The following is a 16,811-nucleotide window of genomic DNA, read 5'->3' as shown; positions in this document are numbered from 1 at the left end:
TCACACAGGTGTGTGTTTCCTCCCCACCTTTTCTGAAGGACAACACAAAGCAAATCTAGTTCCTCCCCCAACGCACGATCTCATTGGATGGCATTGAGTTGGCTGCGTTGTTAACCATCATTTTGTCTGGTTTGAATCTCCCCTAAAGCTCGGCCCTGCCTTTGCACAGGTGTTTGCTACTTAATGGAGAAATGTATTCAGCCAGAACCAGATATGCAAACGTAGGAGGCGAAGGCCAGTGCCAAATCAAACAGGGACTCAACACATGTTCTGTAGCAAGGTAACATTAGGTTAGTCTGTGGAGTGGGTGGGGCTTGGGGTAATGGGGGAAGCTGTGGGATTAACGCTGTTCATCATGTTCTATTCTGTAACTTTCAGAGTGTCAAAAATGGAAAACTCCTCGCCTTACGTGACGGACAACTCATAACAAGTCTCAGTACTCCCCCATAACTTGTTCTCATTGGATAGCATTGAGTGGACAGATTTTACACATCATTCTGTCTAAAGCTCTGCCCCACCTCACGTCATGGACACATCTATTGGACCAGTGTGCTCCAAGGGGCCGAATCAGACTCAGGAAACGTATGTCTTTTTACGCCTTCTGTTTTTTATTTATTTATTTAACTCTCATACAATCAGATGAGTTGACTGAGAACACGTTCTAATTTACAGCAACAACCTGGTGAGGAGCTACAGAGGAGAGGAGGGGGGGGTAAATGAGCCAATTGAAAGCTGGGGACACCAGGGTGATGGTTTGAGGGCCATATTGGGGATTTAGCCAGGGCACCGGGGTGATGGTTTGAGGGCCATATTGGCGATTTAGCCAGGACACCGGGGTGATGGTTTGAGCGCCATATTGGGGATTTAGCCAGGACACCGGAGTGATGGTTTGAGGGCCATATTGGGGATTTAGCCAGGACACTGGTGTGATGGTTTGAGGGACATATTGGGAATTTAGCCAGGACACCAGGGTGATGGTTTGAGGGCCATATTGGGAATTTAGCCAGGACACCGGAGTGATGGTTTGAGGGCCATATTGGGGATTTAGCCAGGACACTGGTGTGATGGTTTGAGGGACATATTGGGAATTTAGCCAGGACACCGGGGTGATGGTTTGAGGGCCATATTGGGGATTTAGCCAGGACACCGGGGTGATGGTTTGAGGGCCATATTGGGGATTTAGCCAGGACACCGGGGTGATGGTTTGAGGGCCATATTGGGGATTTAGCCAGGACACTGGTGTGATGGTTTGAGGGACATATTGGGAATTTAGCCAGGACACCAGGGTGATGGTTTGAGGGCCATATTGGGAATTTAGCCAGGACACCGGAGTGATGGTTTGAGGGCCATATTGGGGATTTAGCCAGGACACTGGTGTGATGGTTTGAGGGACATATTGGGAATTTAGCCAGGACACCGGGGTGATGGTTCGAGGGCCATATTGGGGATTTAGCCAGGACACCGGGGTGATGGTTTGAGGGCCATATTGGGGATTTAGCCAGGACACCGGGGTTAACACCATGACTCTTGTGCCAAGGGATCTTTAGTGACCACAGAGATTCAGGATATCTGTTAAACATCCCATCCGAAAGATGGGCAAACACTGCCTGGCTTCAGAATTAAACCAGCAGTGGGCTTTTTATTGAACAGCTGCTCAGTTTATTCAGACTTACCCAGTGGTGTTTTATTTATTTATTTTTATTCCAGCCTATACAGTATAGAAGCCTGTCTGACTCTTTCCTTCATCTACAGGCCTGTATAGTATAGAAGCCTGTCTCTGACTCTTTTCCTTCATATACAGGCCTATACAGTATAGAAGCCTGCCTCTGACTCTTTCCTTCACATACAGGCCTATATAGAATTGAAGCCTGTCTCTGACTCTTTCCTTCATATACAGGCCTATATAGAATTTAAGCCTGTCTCTGACTCTTTCCTTCATCTACAGGCCTATAGTATAGAAGCCTGTCTCTGACTCCTTCCTTCATCTACAGGCCTATACAGTATAGAAGCCTGTCTCTGACTCGTTCCTTCATATACAGGCCTATACAGTATAGAAGCCTGTCTTTGACTCGTTCCTTCATATACAGGCCTATACAGTATAGAAGCCTGTCTCTGACTCGTTCCTTCATGTACAGGCCTATACAGCAGAGGTTCATTTCTAATAGGTCAACTGAGGACAAAGGGAATGGGGTTATGTGCACACTGCACAGTCATTCCTCTACTTTTGCATGTCAATGATCTGTGTAATGAGGTTAAAGTTTCCCCTAGGTACAGATCTAGGATCAGCTGGTCACTCCACCAATCCTAACCTCAACCATTGACGGGGACAAGACAAAACTGACCCAAGATCATCATCTAGGTGCAACTTCATCTTACTCCAATGAGGAGCTGCATTTGTTTACAGAATGATGGACACACAGGTGTTCAGCCTGTTTAATATTCAGGAAGCAGAGTTCATCACTACAGATAGTAGTAGTAAGAGATACTTCCTGTCTGTAACAGCACCAGGAGCAGCACTCTATCCATCAAGGACAAGGTGGTAGTGATACATTTAACTAGACAACATTTTATTTACAAAAGTCAGAGAACGATCAACAAGAGTTTCCACAGTTCAGATTTGATTGGACCATTTATTAAAGTATGAAGAACAACAAGGAACCATCAAATATAAACAACCATCTTTAACTGATTCAGGTTTACGTTTCTAACAGGAACAATAATCAGTAAAGTTCACTTAAAGGTTCAATCTGGGATTGGTACGTCCATTTTATGACGTTTGAATGAATGTTATTAAGGCATGTATTCAGCCATTGATTCTTGAAGAATATGACTTTTAATGCCTCGTGAGAAGAACCCTGTGTTTTGGTTGATTATGTCACATGACCTGGATTTTACCCATCATTTAAATATTTTTCATCAAACTGTCCCCCTTTTTTCAGGCTGATGGTCCAGGCTGATGGTCTAGGCTGATGGCCCAGGCTGATGGTCCAGGCTGATGGTCCAGGCTGATGGTCCAGGCTGATGGTCCAGGCTGATGGTCCAGTCTGATGGTCCAGGCTGATGGTCCAGGCTGATGGTCCAGCACCATCCTCAGACAATTGTTTACATTTTTTGGGGATGAATTCTAATTTCTGGAAAAGGCTATAAGGTCATGTGACCAGATTAAACAAAACACTTAGTTCAACTATCTTATTAAATTAAAACCTAAAATATGGCTTGTTTTACTCAATTGTTTGTAAACAATGTAATTGTAAAACCAGGTTAAGATGTTAATGTTGACCTCATGGAAGGTCAGTCCCATGCATCCACATCTCCATCCATGAATTTAAGAGCGATAACATTTATACAGCCCCATCCCTCAGATGTTTACTACAAAATGTCGTGTTGCAGGAGCTTAACAACAATGTGGCTGTTTGGTTTGAACCCTTTACTTCCCCTTCAACTACGTTAACAATCTGAATAATGATCCAACAAGATTAATTCACACAGTGCCATTAACAGTGGTAAAATGTAATGATGATAACAAAAGTATTATGAAATAATATTGAAACCTGAGGTAGGAAACAGTATAATATGTTCAAAAGAATCAAAACAGAATGTCAGATATACAGATAAATGTGGGCTAAATCAGAGTCACACAGAGTGATTCTTGGTGGTCTTTAAAAAATCTACTTTGAAACTAAAGTATCCACCTCACACACATGGTTCTGGGCTTAAACAAAATAAGACACCTGTACCATGTCAGATATAGAGATGAAATGTATTACATTTTGAGTTTGCATCCCAATATTACAGTTTATATACATCACAGAAGACTGAAATATAACCAAACTGTTAGACATAGAAACACCAGATTTTCAGTGTTTCAAAAAATACATGTTTATTAATTATTCATTTATGAAAAATATTAATAACATTACACCCATGAGGCCACTAGAGGGAGATTTGGTCTTTTGACTACAGGAAGCGGCTACAAAAGAGAGAACCATAAAGATTCGGCACATCTTGTGTTTCTATAAAAGCCAAAAACATTCCTCAATATTAGTAGTCGGCATTGTATCATCGTGCTTTCTGATCAAAGACCATGTGAGCTACATGCAACATGTTAGGGATAGTTTCAGTGTCCTTGTGATAATGCATGAGATGACCTAGCACTGATGTCCCACTGTAATAATACAATAAAATAAACAATTGTTTCAGGTAGGGTTCAAAAGGAAATTGATTTCCCCAAAATTATCAGGTTTTCATGCTCATTCCCTTCTGATTCTGGGAATCTTCCAACTGGGATATCTGGAAAACCTTGGGATTCTGGGAAAGTGACAAAATGTTCCAACTGTAATGGCAGGGACGATAAATATACATGTATCTTGTGGAATTGTAATAATTTACTACTAAAGATATGCAGAATTATTGACATTTAGAGTTATTTTCAGGTAGAACATTTTCATGTTAAGAGGAGCTATTCTCAGGTTCCCCTTTATTTTAAATTTTTTATCTTATGATTATGAATGATTAAATTATGAAAACGAGTAATAACATTACACCCATAAGGCCACTAGAGGGAGATTTGGTCATTTAGCTTTATTGACATTTAGAGCTATTTTCAGGTAGAAATGCTTTTGTTAAGGGGAGCTATTCTCAGGTCCCCTGATACAGGCCAGTTTCCCAGCTCTGTGGAGGTAGAGGAGGGGCTGAACAAACCCAGATATGATTATGAGGGAGAAAGAGATGGAGAGAGCAAAGTAGAAGTCGTTGAAGTTCAGGTACCCTTGGAAAGACACAGTGACCATGACAGGAAGAACACTCACGACCACAGACACCAGAATTACCAGAATGATCCAGAAAGCCTTTCTCTTCATGTTGCTCATCCCTTCCCCCTCTCTCTCCTTCCCCGGCCCGGGACGTCTCAGAGCTCTGAGAACAGCCAGGCAGCAGAACAACTCAATGGAAAACACAACCAGATACTGAGCCATGTAAAAGTAATAGAAGGTGGTTGAGAAAGACATGAACAACGCAACAACACAGAACCCAAGAACCACCAGCCAGACAACACCACAAAACCCCACCCTGTATCTCAGGGGTTTGTACTTCAGGAAGGTTACAGGGTGGACCACCGCCAGGTAGCGCTCCACACAGATACAGCACTGGAACAGAGGACGACTGACAGTAAGTAAACCCATAGAGAAAGCCCTGGCAGGCAGGAACAAGCCATTCAACAGATAGTAGTCCAGCAAAGTCAAGACATTGAATAGACAGTAGATGATCTCAGACACGGTCAGATTGAGAGAGAAGAACTCTGAAGCCATCGTCCCTACAGCTCCGGTCACTATCAGCCACAGGACGTAGACATTGGTGGGGAGACCCATGATGAGGTTGAGTAGGTAGGCGATGGTGAAGAGATATTTGGTCTGGGCCATGTAGTGGTTTAGGTTGTCCAGGGTAGAGGAGGGAGAGGAGTCGTTCACCACAGACGTGTTCATCTTTTCTTCAGTCCAATAGAACTAGAATGACAATAGAACTAGAATGACAATAGAACTAGAATGACAATAGAACTAGAATAGAACCCACGGAATGACAGAGATGTTCTGTGATCTTTTGGGAGTTCCAGGGTTCGTGTGATGACAGATAAAAATGGTAAGAAAGAATTAATGTCAGAGAATCCTTTGCATTGTGATTCAAAATGACATACGTCACAAATGTTACGTAACCAACCAGAGGAAGACATTGCCTTATTACATTACCTTCACGTCACCTTTCATTTCCTATTTAGCTTTAAAATATAATATTTCAGTCAACAATATGAAGCTTATAGCATCTTTAAAAAGTCAACGCCAACTTTGACATCTCATACCTATCAATATTTTTTTGCTCCATATTTATTTCCAATTCCAGTTGAATCAAAACTCAAATCAAAAGTTACCATGGGGTCCTACCTGTCTCAGAGTAGTGCTCCGTTCCTCTCTCTTCCTCTGGGAGTTTACAGGTGTAGTGTCTGTCTCAGAGTAGTGCTCCGTCCCTCTCTTCCTCTGGGAATTTACAGGTGTAGTGTCTGTCTCAGAGTAGTGCTCCGTTCCTCTCTTCCTCTGGGAGTTTACAGGTGTAGTGTCTGTCTCAGAGTAGTGCTCCGTCCCTCTCTTCCTCTGGGAGTTTACAGGTGTAGTGTCTGTCTCAGGAGCTGAAGAAGCCTGTATAGTACTCTGCTCACTTCGTGCTTCCCTACCTTACCTTTGTATATCACTCACACACACACACACACACACACACACACACACACACACACACACACACACACACACACACACACACACACACACACACACACACACACACACACACACACACACACACACACACAGCATCTAACTCTGTCCATTAACATAACATCAGAGGGGAAGTCAACACAGCCAGGTAATGACCAGGAACCAGATTATTCTAAATTGTTGCTTGATTTCCATCCCTTAACTTCCGAGACGGAAGTTTTGTCTGCGTCACCAATGACACCCTAATCCCTAAATAGTGAACTTATTTTGACTATGACCCATGTAGGGAAGAGGGTGTCATTTGGAACGGACGATTGGTGACGGACGTCAGAAGGTCATCTCTGTCCAATCAAATGTGCCTCGGAGAGGCAGTAAACCACTCTATAAAGGTGTTTACAGTATACCACTCTATACAGGTGTTTACAGTACACCATTCTATAAAGGTGTCCAACAGTATACCACTATATAAAGGTGTTTACAGTATACCACTCTATAAAGGTGTTTACAGTATACCACTCTATAAAGGTGTCCTACAGTATACCACTCTATAAAGGTGTTTACAGTATACCACTCTATAAAGGTGTCCTTCAGTATACCACTCTATAAAGGTGTCCTACAGTATACCACTCTATAAAGGTGTCCTACAGTATACCACTCTATAAAGGTGTCCTACAGTATACCACTCTATAAAGGTGTCCTACAGTATACCACTCTATAAAGGTGTCCTCCAGTATACCACTCTATAAAGGTGTCCTTCAGTATACCACTCTATAAAGGTGTCCTACAGTATACAACTATAAAGGTGTTTACAGTATACCACTCTATAAAGGTGTTTACAGTATACCACTCTATAAAGGTGTCCTACAGTATACCACTCTATAAAGGTGTTTACAGTATACCACTCTATAAAGGTGTCCTACAGTATACAACTATAAAGGTGTTTACAGTATACCACTCTATAAAGGTGTCCTACAGTATACCACTCTATAAAGGTGTCCTTCAGTATACCACTCTATAAAGGTGTTTACAGTATACCACTCTATAAAGGTGTCCTACAGTATACCACTCTATAAAGGTGTTTACAGTATACCACTCTATAAAGGTGTTTACAATATACCACTCTGTAAAGGTGTCCTACAGTATACCACTCTATAAAGGTGTTTACAGTATACCACTCTATAAAGGTGTCCTACAGTATACCACTCTATAAAGGTGTCCTACAGTATACCACTCTATAAAGGTGTCCTACAGTATACCACTCTATAAAGGTGTTTACAGTATACCACTCTATAAAGGTGTCCTACAGTATACCACTCTATAAAGGTGTCCTTCAGTATACCACTCTATAAAGGTGTTTACAGTATACCACTCTATAAAGGTGTCCTACAGTATACCACTCTATAAAGGTGTTTCAGTATACCACTCTATAAAGGTGTTTACAGTATACCACTCTATAAAGGTGTCCTACAGTATACCACTCTATAAAGGTGTCCTACAGTATACCACTCTATAAAGGTGTCCTACAGTATACCACTCTATAAAGGTGTCCTACAGTATACCACTCTATAAAGGTGTTTACAGTATACCACTCTGTAAAGGTGTCCTACAGTATACCACTCTATAAAGGGGTCCTTCAGTATAACACTCTATAAAGGTGTCCTACAGTATACCACTCTATAAAGGTGTCCTACAGTATACCACTCGATAAAGGGGTCCTTCAGTATACCACTCTATAAAGGTGTTTACAGTATACCACTCTATAAAGGTGTCCTACAGTATACCACTCTATAAAGGTGTCCTACAGTATACCACTCTATAAAGGTGTCCTACAGTATACCACTCTATAAAGGTGTCCTACAGTATACCACTCTATAAAGGTGTTTACAGTATACCACTCTATAAAGGTGTCCTTCAGTATACCACTCTATAACGGTGTTTACAGTATACCACTCTATAAAGGTGTCCTTCAGTATACCACTCTATAACGGTGTCCTTCAGTATACCACTCTATAAAGGTCTTTACAGTATACCACTCTATAAAGGTGTCCTACAGTATACCACTCTATAAAGGTGTCCTCCAGTATACCACTCTATAAAGGTGTCCTTCAGTATACCACTCTATAAAGGTGTCCTACAGTATACAACTATAAAGGTGTTTACAGTATACCACTCTATAAAGGTGTTTACAGTATACCACTCTATAAAGGTGTCCTACAGTATACCACTCTATAAAGGTGTTTACAGTATACCACTCTATAAAGGTGTCCTACAGTATACAACTATAAAGGTGTTTACAGTATACCACTCTATACAGGTGTTTACAGTATACCACTCTATAAAGGTGTCCTACAGTATACCACTCTATAAAGGTGTCCTACAGTATACCACTCTATAAAGGTGTCCTACAGTATACCACTCTATAAAGGTGTCCTTCAGTATACCACTCTATAAAGGTGTCCTACAGTATACCACTCTATAAAGGTCTTTACAGTATACCACTCTATAAAGGTGTTTACAGTATACCACTCTATAAAGGTGTCCTCCAGTATACCACTCTATAAAGGTGTTTACAGTATACCACTCTATAAAGGTGTTTACAGTATACCACTCTATAAAGGTGTCCTACAGTATACCACTCTATAAAGGTGTCCTACAGTATACCACTCTATAAAGGTGTTTATAGTATACCACTCTATAAAGGTGTTTACAGTATACCACTCTATAAAGGTGTCCTCCAGTATACCACTCTATAAAGGTGTTTACAGTATACCACTCTATAAAGGTGTTTACAGTATACCACTCTATAAAGGTCTTTACAGTATACCACTCTATAAAGGTGTTTACAGTATACCACTCTATAAAGGTGTCCTCCAGTATACCACTCTATAAAGGTGTTTACAGTATACCACTCTATAAAGGTGTTTACAGTATACCACTCTATAAAGGTCTTTACAGTATACCACTCTATAAAGGTGTCCTACAGTACACCACTCTATAAAGGTGTTTACAGTATACCACTCTATAAAGGTGTTTACAGTACACCACTCTATAAAGGTGTCCTACAGTATACCACTCTATTAAGGTGTCCTACAGTACACCACTCTATAAAGGTGTTTACAGTATACCACTCTATAAAGGTGTTTACAGTATACCACTCTATAAAGGTGTCCTACAGTATACAACTATAAAGGTGTTTACAGTACACCACTCTATAAAGGTGTCCTACAGTATACCACTCTGTAAAGGTGTCCTACAGTATACCACTCTATAAAGGTGTCCTACAGTTTACCACTCTATAAAGGTGTCCTACAGTATACCACTCTATAAAGGTGTCCTTCAGTATACCACTTTATAACGGTGTCCTTCAGTATACCACTCTATAAAGGTCTTTACAGTATACCACTCTATAAAGGTGTCCTACAGTATACCACTCTATAAAGGTGTTTACAGTATACCACTCTATAAAGGTGTCTTACAGTATACCACTCTATAAAGGTGTCCTACAGTATACCACTCTATAAAGGTGTCCTACAGTATACCACTCTATAAAGGTGTTTACAGTATACCACTCTTCAGTATACCACTCTATAAAGGTGTTTACAGTATACCACTCTATAAAGGTGTCCTACAGTATACCACTCTATAAAGGTGTTTACAGTATACCACTCTATAAAGGTGTTTACAGTATACCACTCTATAAAGGTGTTTACAGTATACCACTCTATAAAGGTGTTTACAGTATACCACTCTATAAAGGTGTTTACAGTATACCACTCTATAAAGGTGTCCTACAGTATACCACTCTATAAAGGTGTCCTACAGTATACCACTCTATAAAGGTGTTTACAGTATACCACTCTATAAAGGTGTCCTACAGTATACCACTCTATAAAGGTGTTTACAGTATACCACTCTATAAAGGTGTCCTACAGTATACCACTCTATAAAGGTGTCCTACAGTATACCACTCTATAAAGGTGTCCTTCAGTATACCACTCTATAAAGGTGTTTACAGTATACCACTCTATAAAGGTGTCCTACAGTATACCACTCTATAAAGGTGTCCTACAGTATACCACTCTATAAAGGTGTCCTACAGTATACCACTCTATAAAGGTGTCCTACAGTATACCACTCTATAAAGGTGTTTACAGTATACCACTCTATAAAGGTGTCCTACAGTATACCACTCTATAAAGGTGTCCTTCAGTATACCACTCTATAAAGGTGTCCTACAGTATACCACTCTATAAAGGTGTCCTACAGTATACCACTCTATAAAGGTGTCCTTACAGTATACCACTCTATAAAGGTGTTTACAGTATACCACTCTATAAAGGTGTTTACAGTATACCACTCTATAAAGGTGTCCTACAGTATACCACTCTATAAAGGTGTCCTACAGTATACCACTCTATAAAGGTGTCCTACAGTATACCACTCTATAAAGGTGTCCTACAGTATACCACTCTATAAAGGTGTTTACAGTATACCACTCTATAAAGGTGTCCTACAGTATACCACTCTGTAAAGGTGTCCTACAGTATACCACTCTATAAAGGGGTCCTTCAGTATACCACTCTATAACGGTGTTTACAGTATACCACTCTATAAAGGTGTCCTTCAGTATACCACTCTATAACGGTGTCCTTCAGTATACCACTCTATAAAGGTCTTTACAGTATACCACTCTATAAAGGTGTCCTTCAGTATACCACTCTATAAAGGTGTTTACAGTATACCACTCTATAAAGGTGTCCTACAGTATACCACTCTATAAAGGTGTCCTTCAGTATACCACTCTATAAAGGTGTCCTACAGTATACCACTCTATAAAGGTGTTTACAGTATACCACTCTATAAAGGTGTCCTACAGTATACCACTCTATAAAGGTGTTTACAGTATACCACTCTATAAAGGTGTTTACAGTATACCACTCTATAAAGGTGTCCTACAGTATACCACTCTATAAAGGTGTCCTACAGTATACCACTCTATAAAGGTGTCCTTCAGTATACCACTCTATAAAGGTGTTTACAGTATACCACTCTATAAAGGTGTTTACAGTATACCACTCTATAAAGGTGTTTACAGTATACCACTCTATAAAGGTGTCCTACAGTATACCACTCTATAAAGGTGTCCTTCAGTATACCACTCTATAAAGGTGTTTACAGTATACCACTCTATAAAGGTGTCCTACAGTATACCACTCTATAAAGGTGTTTACAGTATACCACTCTATAAAGGTGTCCTACAGTATACAACTATAAAGGTGTTTACAGTATACCACTCTATAAAGGTGTCCTACAGTATACAACTATAAAGGTGTTTACAGTATACCACTCTATAAAGGTGTTTACAGTATACCACTCTATAAAGGTGTCCTACAGTATACCACTCTATAAAGGTGTCCTACAGTATACCACTCTATAAAGGTGTCCTACAGTATACAACTATAAAGGTGTTTACAGTATACCACTCTATAAAGGTGTTTACAGTATACCACTCTATAAAGGTGTTTACAGTATACCACTCTATAAAGGTGTTTACAGTGTACCACTCTATAAAGGTGTTTACAGTATACCACTCTATAAAGGTGTTTACAGTATACCACTCTGTAAAGGTGTCCTACAGTATACCACTCTATAAAGGTGTCCTTCAGTATATCACTCTATAAAGGTGTTTACAGTATACCACTCTATAACGGTGTCCTACAGTATACCACTCTATAAAGGTGTTTACAGTATACCACTCTATAAAGGTGTTTACAGTATACCACTCTATAAAGGTGTTTACAGTATACCACTCTATAAAGGTGTTTACAGTATACCACTCTATAAAGGTGTTTACAGTATACCACTCTATAAAGGTGTTCTTCAGTATACCACTCTATAACGGTGTTTACAGTATACCACTCTATAAAGGTGTCCTACAGTATACCACTCTATAAAGGTGTCCTTCAGTATACCACTCTATAAAGGTGTTTACAGTATACCACTCTATAAAGGTGTCCTTCAGTATACCACTCTATAAAGGTGTCCTTCAGTATACCACTCTATACAGGTGTTTACAGTATACCACTCTATAAAGGTGTTTACAGTATACCACTCTATTAAGGTGTCCTACAGTATACCACTCTATAAAGGTGTCCTTCAGTATACCACTCTATAAAGGTGTTTACAATATACAACTATAAAGGTGTCCTACAGTATACCACTCTATAAAGGTCTTTACAGTATACCACTCTATAAAGGTGTCCTTCAGTATACCACTCTATAAAGGTGTTTACAGTATACCACTCTATAAAGGTGTTTACAGTATACCACTCTATAAAGGTGTCCTACAGTATACCACTCTATAAAGTTGTCCTACAGTATACCACTCTATAAAGGTGTTTACAGTATACCACTCTATAAAGGTGTTTACAGTATACCACTCTATAAAGGTGTTTACAGTATACCACTCTATAAAGGTGTCCTACAGTATACCACTCTATAAAGGTCTTTACAGTATACCACTCTATAAAGGTGTCCTACAGTATACCACTCTATAAAGGTGTCCTTCAGTATACCACTCTATAAAGGTCTTTACAGTATACCACTCTATAAAGGTGTCCTTCAGTATACCACTCTATAAAGGTGTTTACAATATACAACTATAAAGGTGTCCTACAGTATACCACTCTATAAAGGTGTCCTTCAGTATACCACTCTATAAAGGTGTCCTACAGTATACCACTCTATAAAGGTCTTTACAGTATACCACTCTATAAAGGTGTCCTACAGTATACCACTCTATAAAGGTGTTTACAGTATACCACTCTATAAAGGTGTTTACAGTATACCACTCTATAAAGGTGTCCTACAGTATACCACTCTATAAAGGTGTCCTACAGTATACCACTCTATAAAGGTGTCCTTCAGTATACCACTCTATAAAGGTGTTTACAGTATACCACTCTATAAAGGTGTTTACAGTATACCACTCTATAAAGGTGTCCTACAGTATACAACTATAAAGGTGTTTACAGTATACCACTCTATAAAGGTGTCCTACAGTATACCAATCTATAAAGGTGTTTACAGTATACCACTCTATAAAGGTGTTTACAGTATACCACTCTATAAAGGTGTCCTACAGTATACCACTCTATAAAGGTGTCCTACAGTATACCACTCTATAAAGGTGTCCTACAGTATACCACTCTATAAAGGTGTTTACAGTATACCACTCTATAAAGGTGTTTACAGTGTACCACTCTATAAAGGTGTTTACAGTATACCACTCTATAAAGGTGTTTACAGTATACCACTCTGTAAAGGTGTCCTACAGTATACCACTCTATAAAGGTGTCCTTCAGTATATCACTCTATAACGGTGTCCTACAGTATACCACTCTATAACGGTGTCCTACAGTATACCACTCTATAAAGGTGTTTACAGTATACCACTCTATAAAGGTGTTTACAGTATACCACTCTATAAAGGTGTCCTACAGTATACAACTATAAAGGTGTTTACAGTATACCACTCTATAAAGGTGTCCTACAGTATACCAATCTATAAAGGTGTTTACAGTATACCACTCTATAAAGGTGTTTACAGTATACCACTCTATAAAGGTGTTTACAGTATACCACTCTATAAAGGTGTTTACAGTATACCACTCTATAAAGGTGTTTACAGTATACCACTCTATAAAGGTGTTTACAGTATACCACTCTATAAAGGTGTTCTTCAGTATACCACTCTATAACGGTGTTTACAGTATACCACTCTATAAAGGTGTCCTACAGTATACCACTCTATAAAGGTGTCCTTCAGTATACCACTCTATAAAGGTGTCCTTCAGTATACCACTCTATACAGGTGTTTACAGTATACCACTCTATAAAGGTGTTTACAGTATACCACTCTATTAAGGTGTCCTACAGTATACCACTCTATAAAGGTGTCCTTCAGTATACCACTCTATAAAGGTGTTTACAATATACAACTATAAAGGTGTCCTACAGTATACCACTCTATAAAGGTCTTTACAGTATACCACTCTATAAAGGTGTCCTTCAGTATACCACTCTATAAAGGTGTTTACAGTATACCACTCTATTAAGGTGTTTACAGTATACCACTCTATAAAGGTGTCCTACAGTATATCACTCTATAAAGGTGTTTACAGTATACCACTCTATAACGGTGTCTTACAGTATACCACTCTATAAAGGTGTTTACAGTATACCACTCTATAAAGGTGTTTACAGTATACCACTCTATAAAGGTGTTTACAGTATACCACTCTATAAAGGTGTTTCAGTATACCACTCTATAAAGGTGTTTACAGTATACCACTCTATAAAGGTGTTCTTCAGTATACCACTCTATAACGGTGTTTACAGTATACCACTCTATAAAGGTGTCCTACAGTATACCACTCTATAAAGGTGTCCTTCAGTATACCACTCTATAAAGGTGTTTACAGTATACCACTCTATAAAGGTGTCCTTCAGTATACCACTCTATAAAGGTGTCCTTCAGTATACCACTCTATACAGGTGTTTACAGTATACCCCTCTATAAAGGTGTTTACAGTATACCACTCTATTAAGGTGTCCTACAGTATACCACTCTATAAAGGTGTTTACAGTATACCACTCTATAAAGGTGTTTACAGTATACCACTCTATAAAGGTGTTTACAGTATACCACTCTATAAAGGTGTTTACAGTATACCACTCTATAAAGGTGTTCTTCAGTATACCACTCTATAACGGTGTTTACAGTATACCACTCTATAAAGGTGTTTACAGTATACCACTCTATAAAGGTGTTTACAGTATACCACTCTATAAAGGTGTTCTTCAGTATACCACTCTATAACGGTGTTTACAGTATACCACTCTATAAAGGTGTCCTACAGTATACCACTCTATAAAGGTGTCCTTCAGTATACCACTCTATAAAGGTGTTTACAGTATACCACTCTATAAAGGTGTCCTTCAGTATACCACTCTATAAAGGTGTCCTTCAGTATACCACTCTATACAGGTGTTTACAGTATACCCCTCTATAAAGGTGTTTACAGTATACCACTCTATTAAGGTGTCCTACAGTATACCACTCTATAAAGGTGTCCTTCAGTATACCACTCTATAAAGGTGTTTACAATATACAAGTATAAAGGTGTCCTACAGTATACCAGTCTATAAAGGTCTTTACAGTATACCACTCTATAAAGGTGTCCTTCAGTATACCACTCTATAAAGGTGTTTACAGTATACCACTCTATTAAGGTGTTTACAGTATACCACTCTATAAAGGTGTCCTACAGTATACCACTCTATAAAGTTGTCCTACAGTATACCACTCTATAAAGGTGTTTACAGTATACCACTCTATAAAGGTGTTTACAGTATACCACTCTATAAAGGTGTTTACAGTATACCACTCTATAAAGGTGTCCTACAGTATACCACTCTATAAAGGTCTTTACAGTATACCACTCTATAAAGGTGTCCTACAGTATACCACTCTATAAAGGTGTCCTTCAGTATACCACTCTATAAAGGTCTTTACAGTATACCACTCTATAAAGGTGTCCTTCAGTATACCACTCTATAAAGGTGTTTACAATATACAACTATAAAGGTGTCCTACAGTATACCACTCTATAAAGGTGTCCTTCAGTATACCACTCTATAAAGTTGTCCTACAGTATACCACTCTATAAAGGTCTTTACAGTATACCACTCTATAAAGGTGTCCTACAGTACACCACTCTATAAAGGTGTTTACAGTATACCACTCTATAAAGGTGTTTACAGTATACCACTCTATAAAGGTGTCCTACAGTATACCACTCTATAAAGGTGTCCTACAGTATACCACTCTATAAAGGTGTCCTTCAGTATACCACTCTATAAAGGTGTTTACAGTATACCACTCTATAAAGGTGTTTACAGTATACCACTCTATAAAGGTGTCCTACAGTATACAACTATAAAGGTGTTTACAGTATACCACTCTATAAAGGTGTCCTACAGTATACCAATCTATAAAGGTGTTTACAGTATACCACTCTATAAAGGTGTTTACAGTATACCACTCTATAAAGGTGTCCTACAGTATACCACTCTATAAAGGTGTCCTACAGTATACCACTCTATAAAGGTGTCCTACAGTATACCACTCTATAAAGGTGTTTACAGTATACCACTCTATAAAGGTGTTTACAGTGTACCACTCTATAAAGGTGTTTACAGTATACCACTCTATAAAGGTGTTTACAGTATACCACTCTATAAAGGTGTCCTACAGTATACCACTCTATAACGGTGTCCTACAGTATAACACTCTATAAAGGTGTCCTACAGTATACCACTCTATAAAGTTGTCCTACAGTATACCACTCCATAAAGGTGTCCTACAGTATACCACTCTATAAAGGTGTCCTACAGTATACCACTCTATAAAGGTGTCCTTCAGTATACCACTCTATAAAGGTGTCCTTCAGTATACCACTCTATACAGGTGTTTACAGTATACCACTC

The 16,811-nt window shown here is 39.1% G+C and overlaps 1 protein-coding gene across 1 annotated transcript; it reads right to left on the bottom strand.

The window, feature by feature from the left end:
• Positions 1-4,622: 4,622 nt before the first annotated feature.
• LOC135561978 (P2Y purinoceptor 4-like) lies at positions 4,623-5,480 on the bottom strand. Its single transcript, XM_065004512.1, has one exon. It carries the CDS (start codon positions 5,478-5,480, stop codon positions 4,623-4,625), a length of 858 nt encoding a protein of 285 aa, XP_064860584.1.
• Positions 5,481-16,811: the final 11,331 nt, after the last annotated feature.

This window comes from Oncorhynchus nerka, linkage group LG18 (genome assembly GCF_034236695.1).
Source record: "Oncorhynchus nerka isolate Pitt River linkage group LG18, Oner_Uvic_2.0, whole genome shotgun sequence".
NCBI classification, from domain to species: Eukaryota; Metazoa; Chordata; class Actinopteri; order Salmoniformes; family Salmonidae; genus Oncorhynchus; species Oncorhynchus nerka.
This window is presented reverse-complemented; position numbering and strand designations above follow the sequence as displayed.

Coding starts and splice junctions, on each gene's coding strand:
- LOC135561978 (XM_065004512.1), bottom strand. CDS start 5,480: ATGAACACGTCTGTGGTGAACGACTCCTCTCCCTCCTCTACCCTGGAC.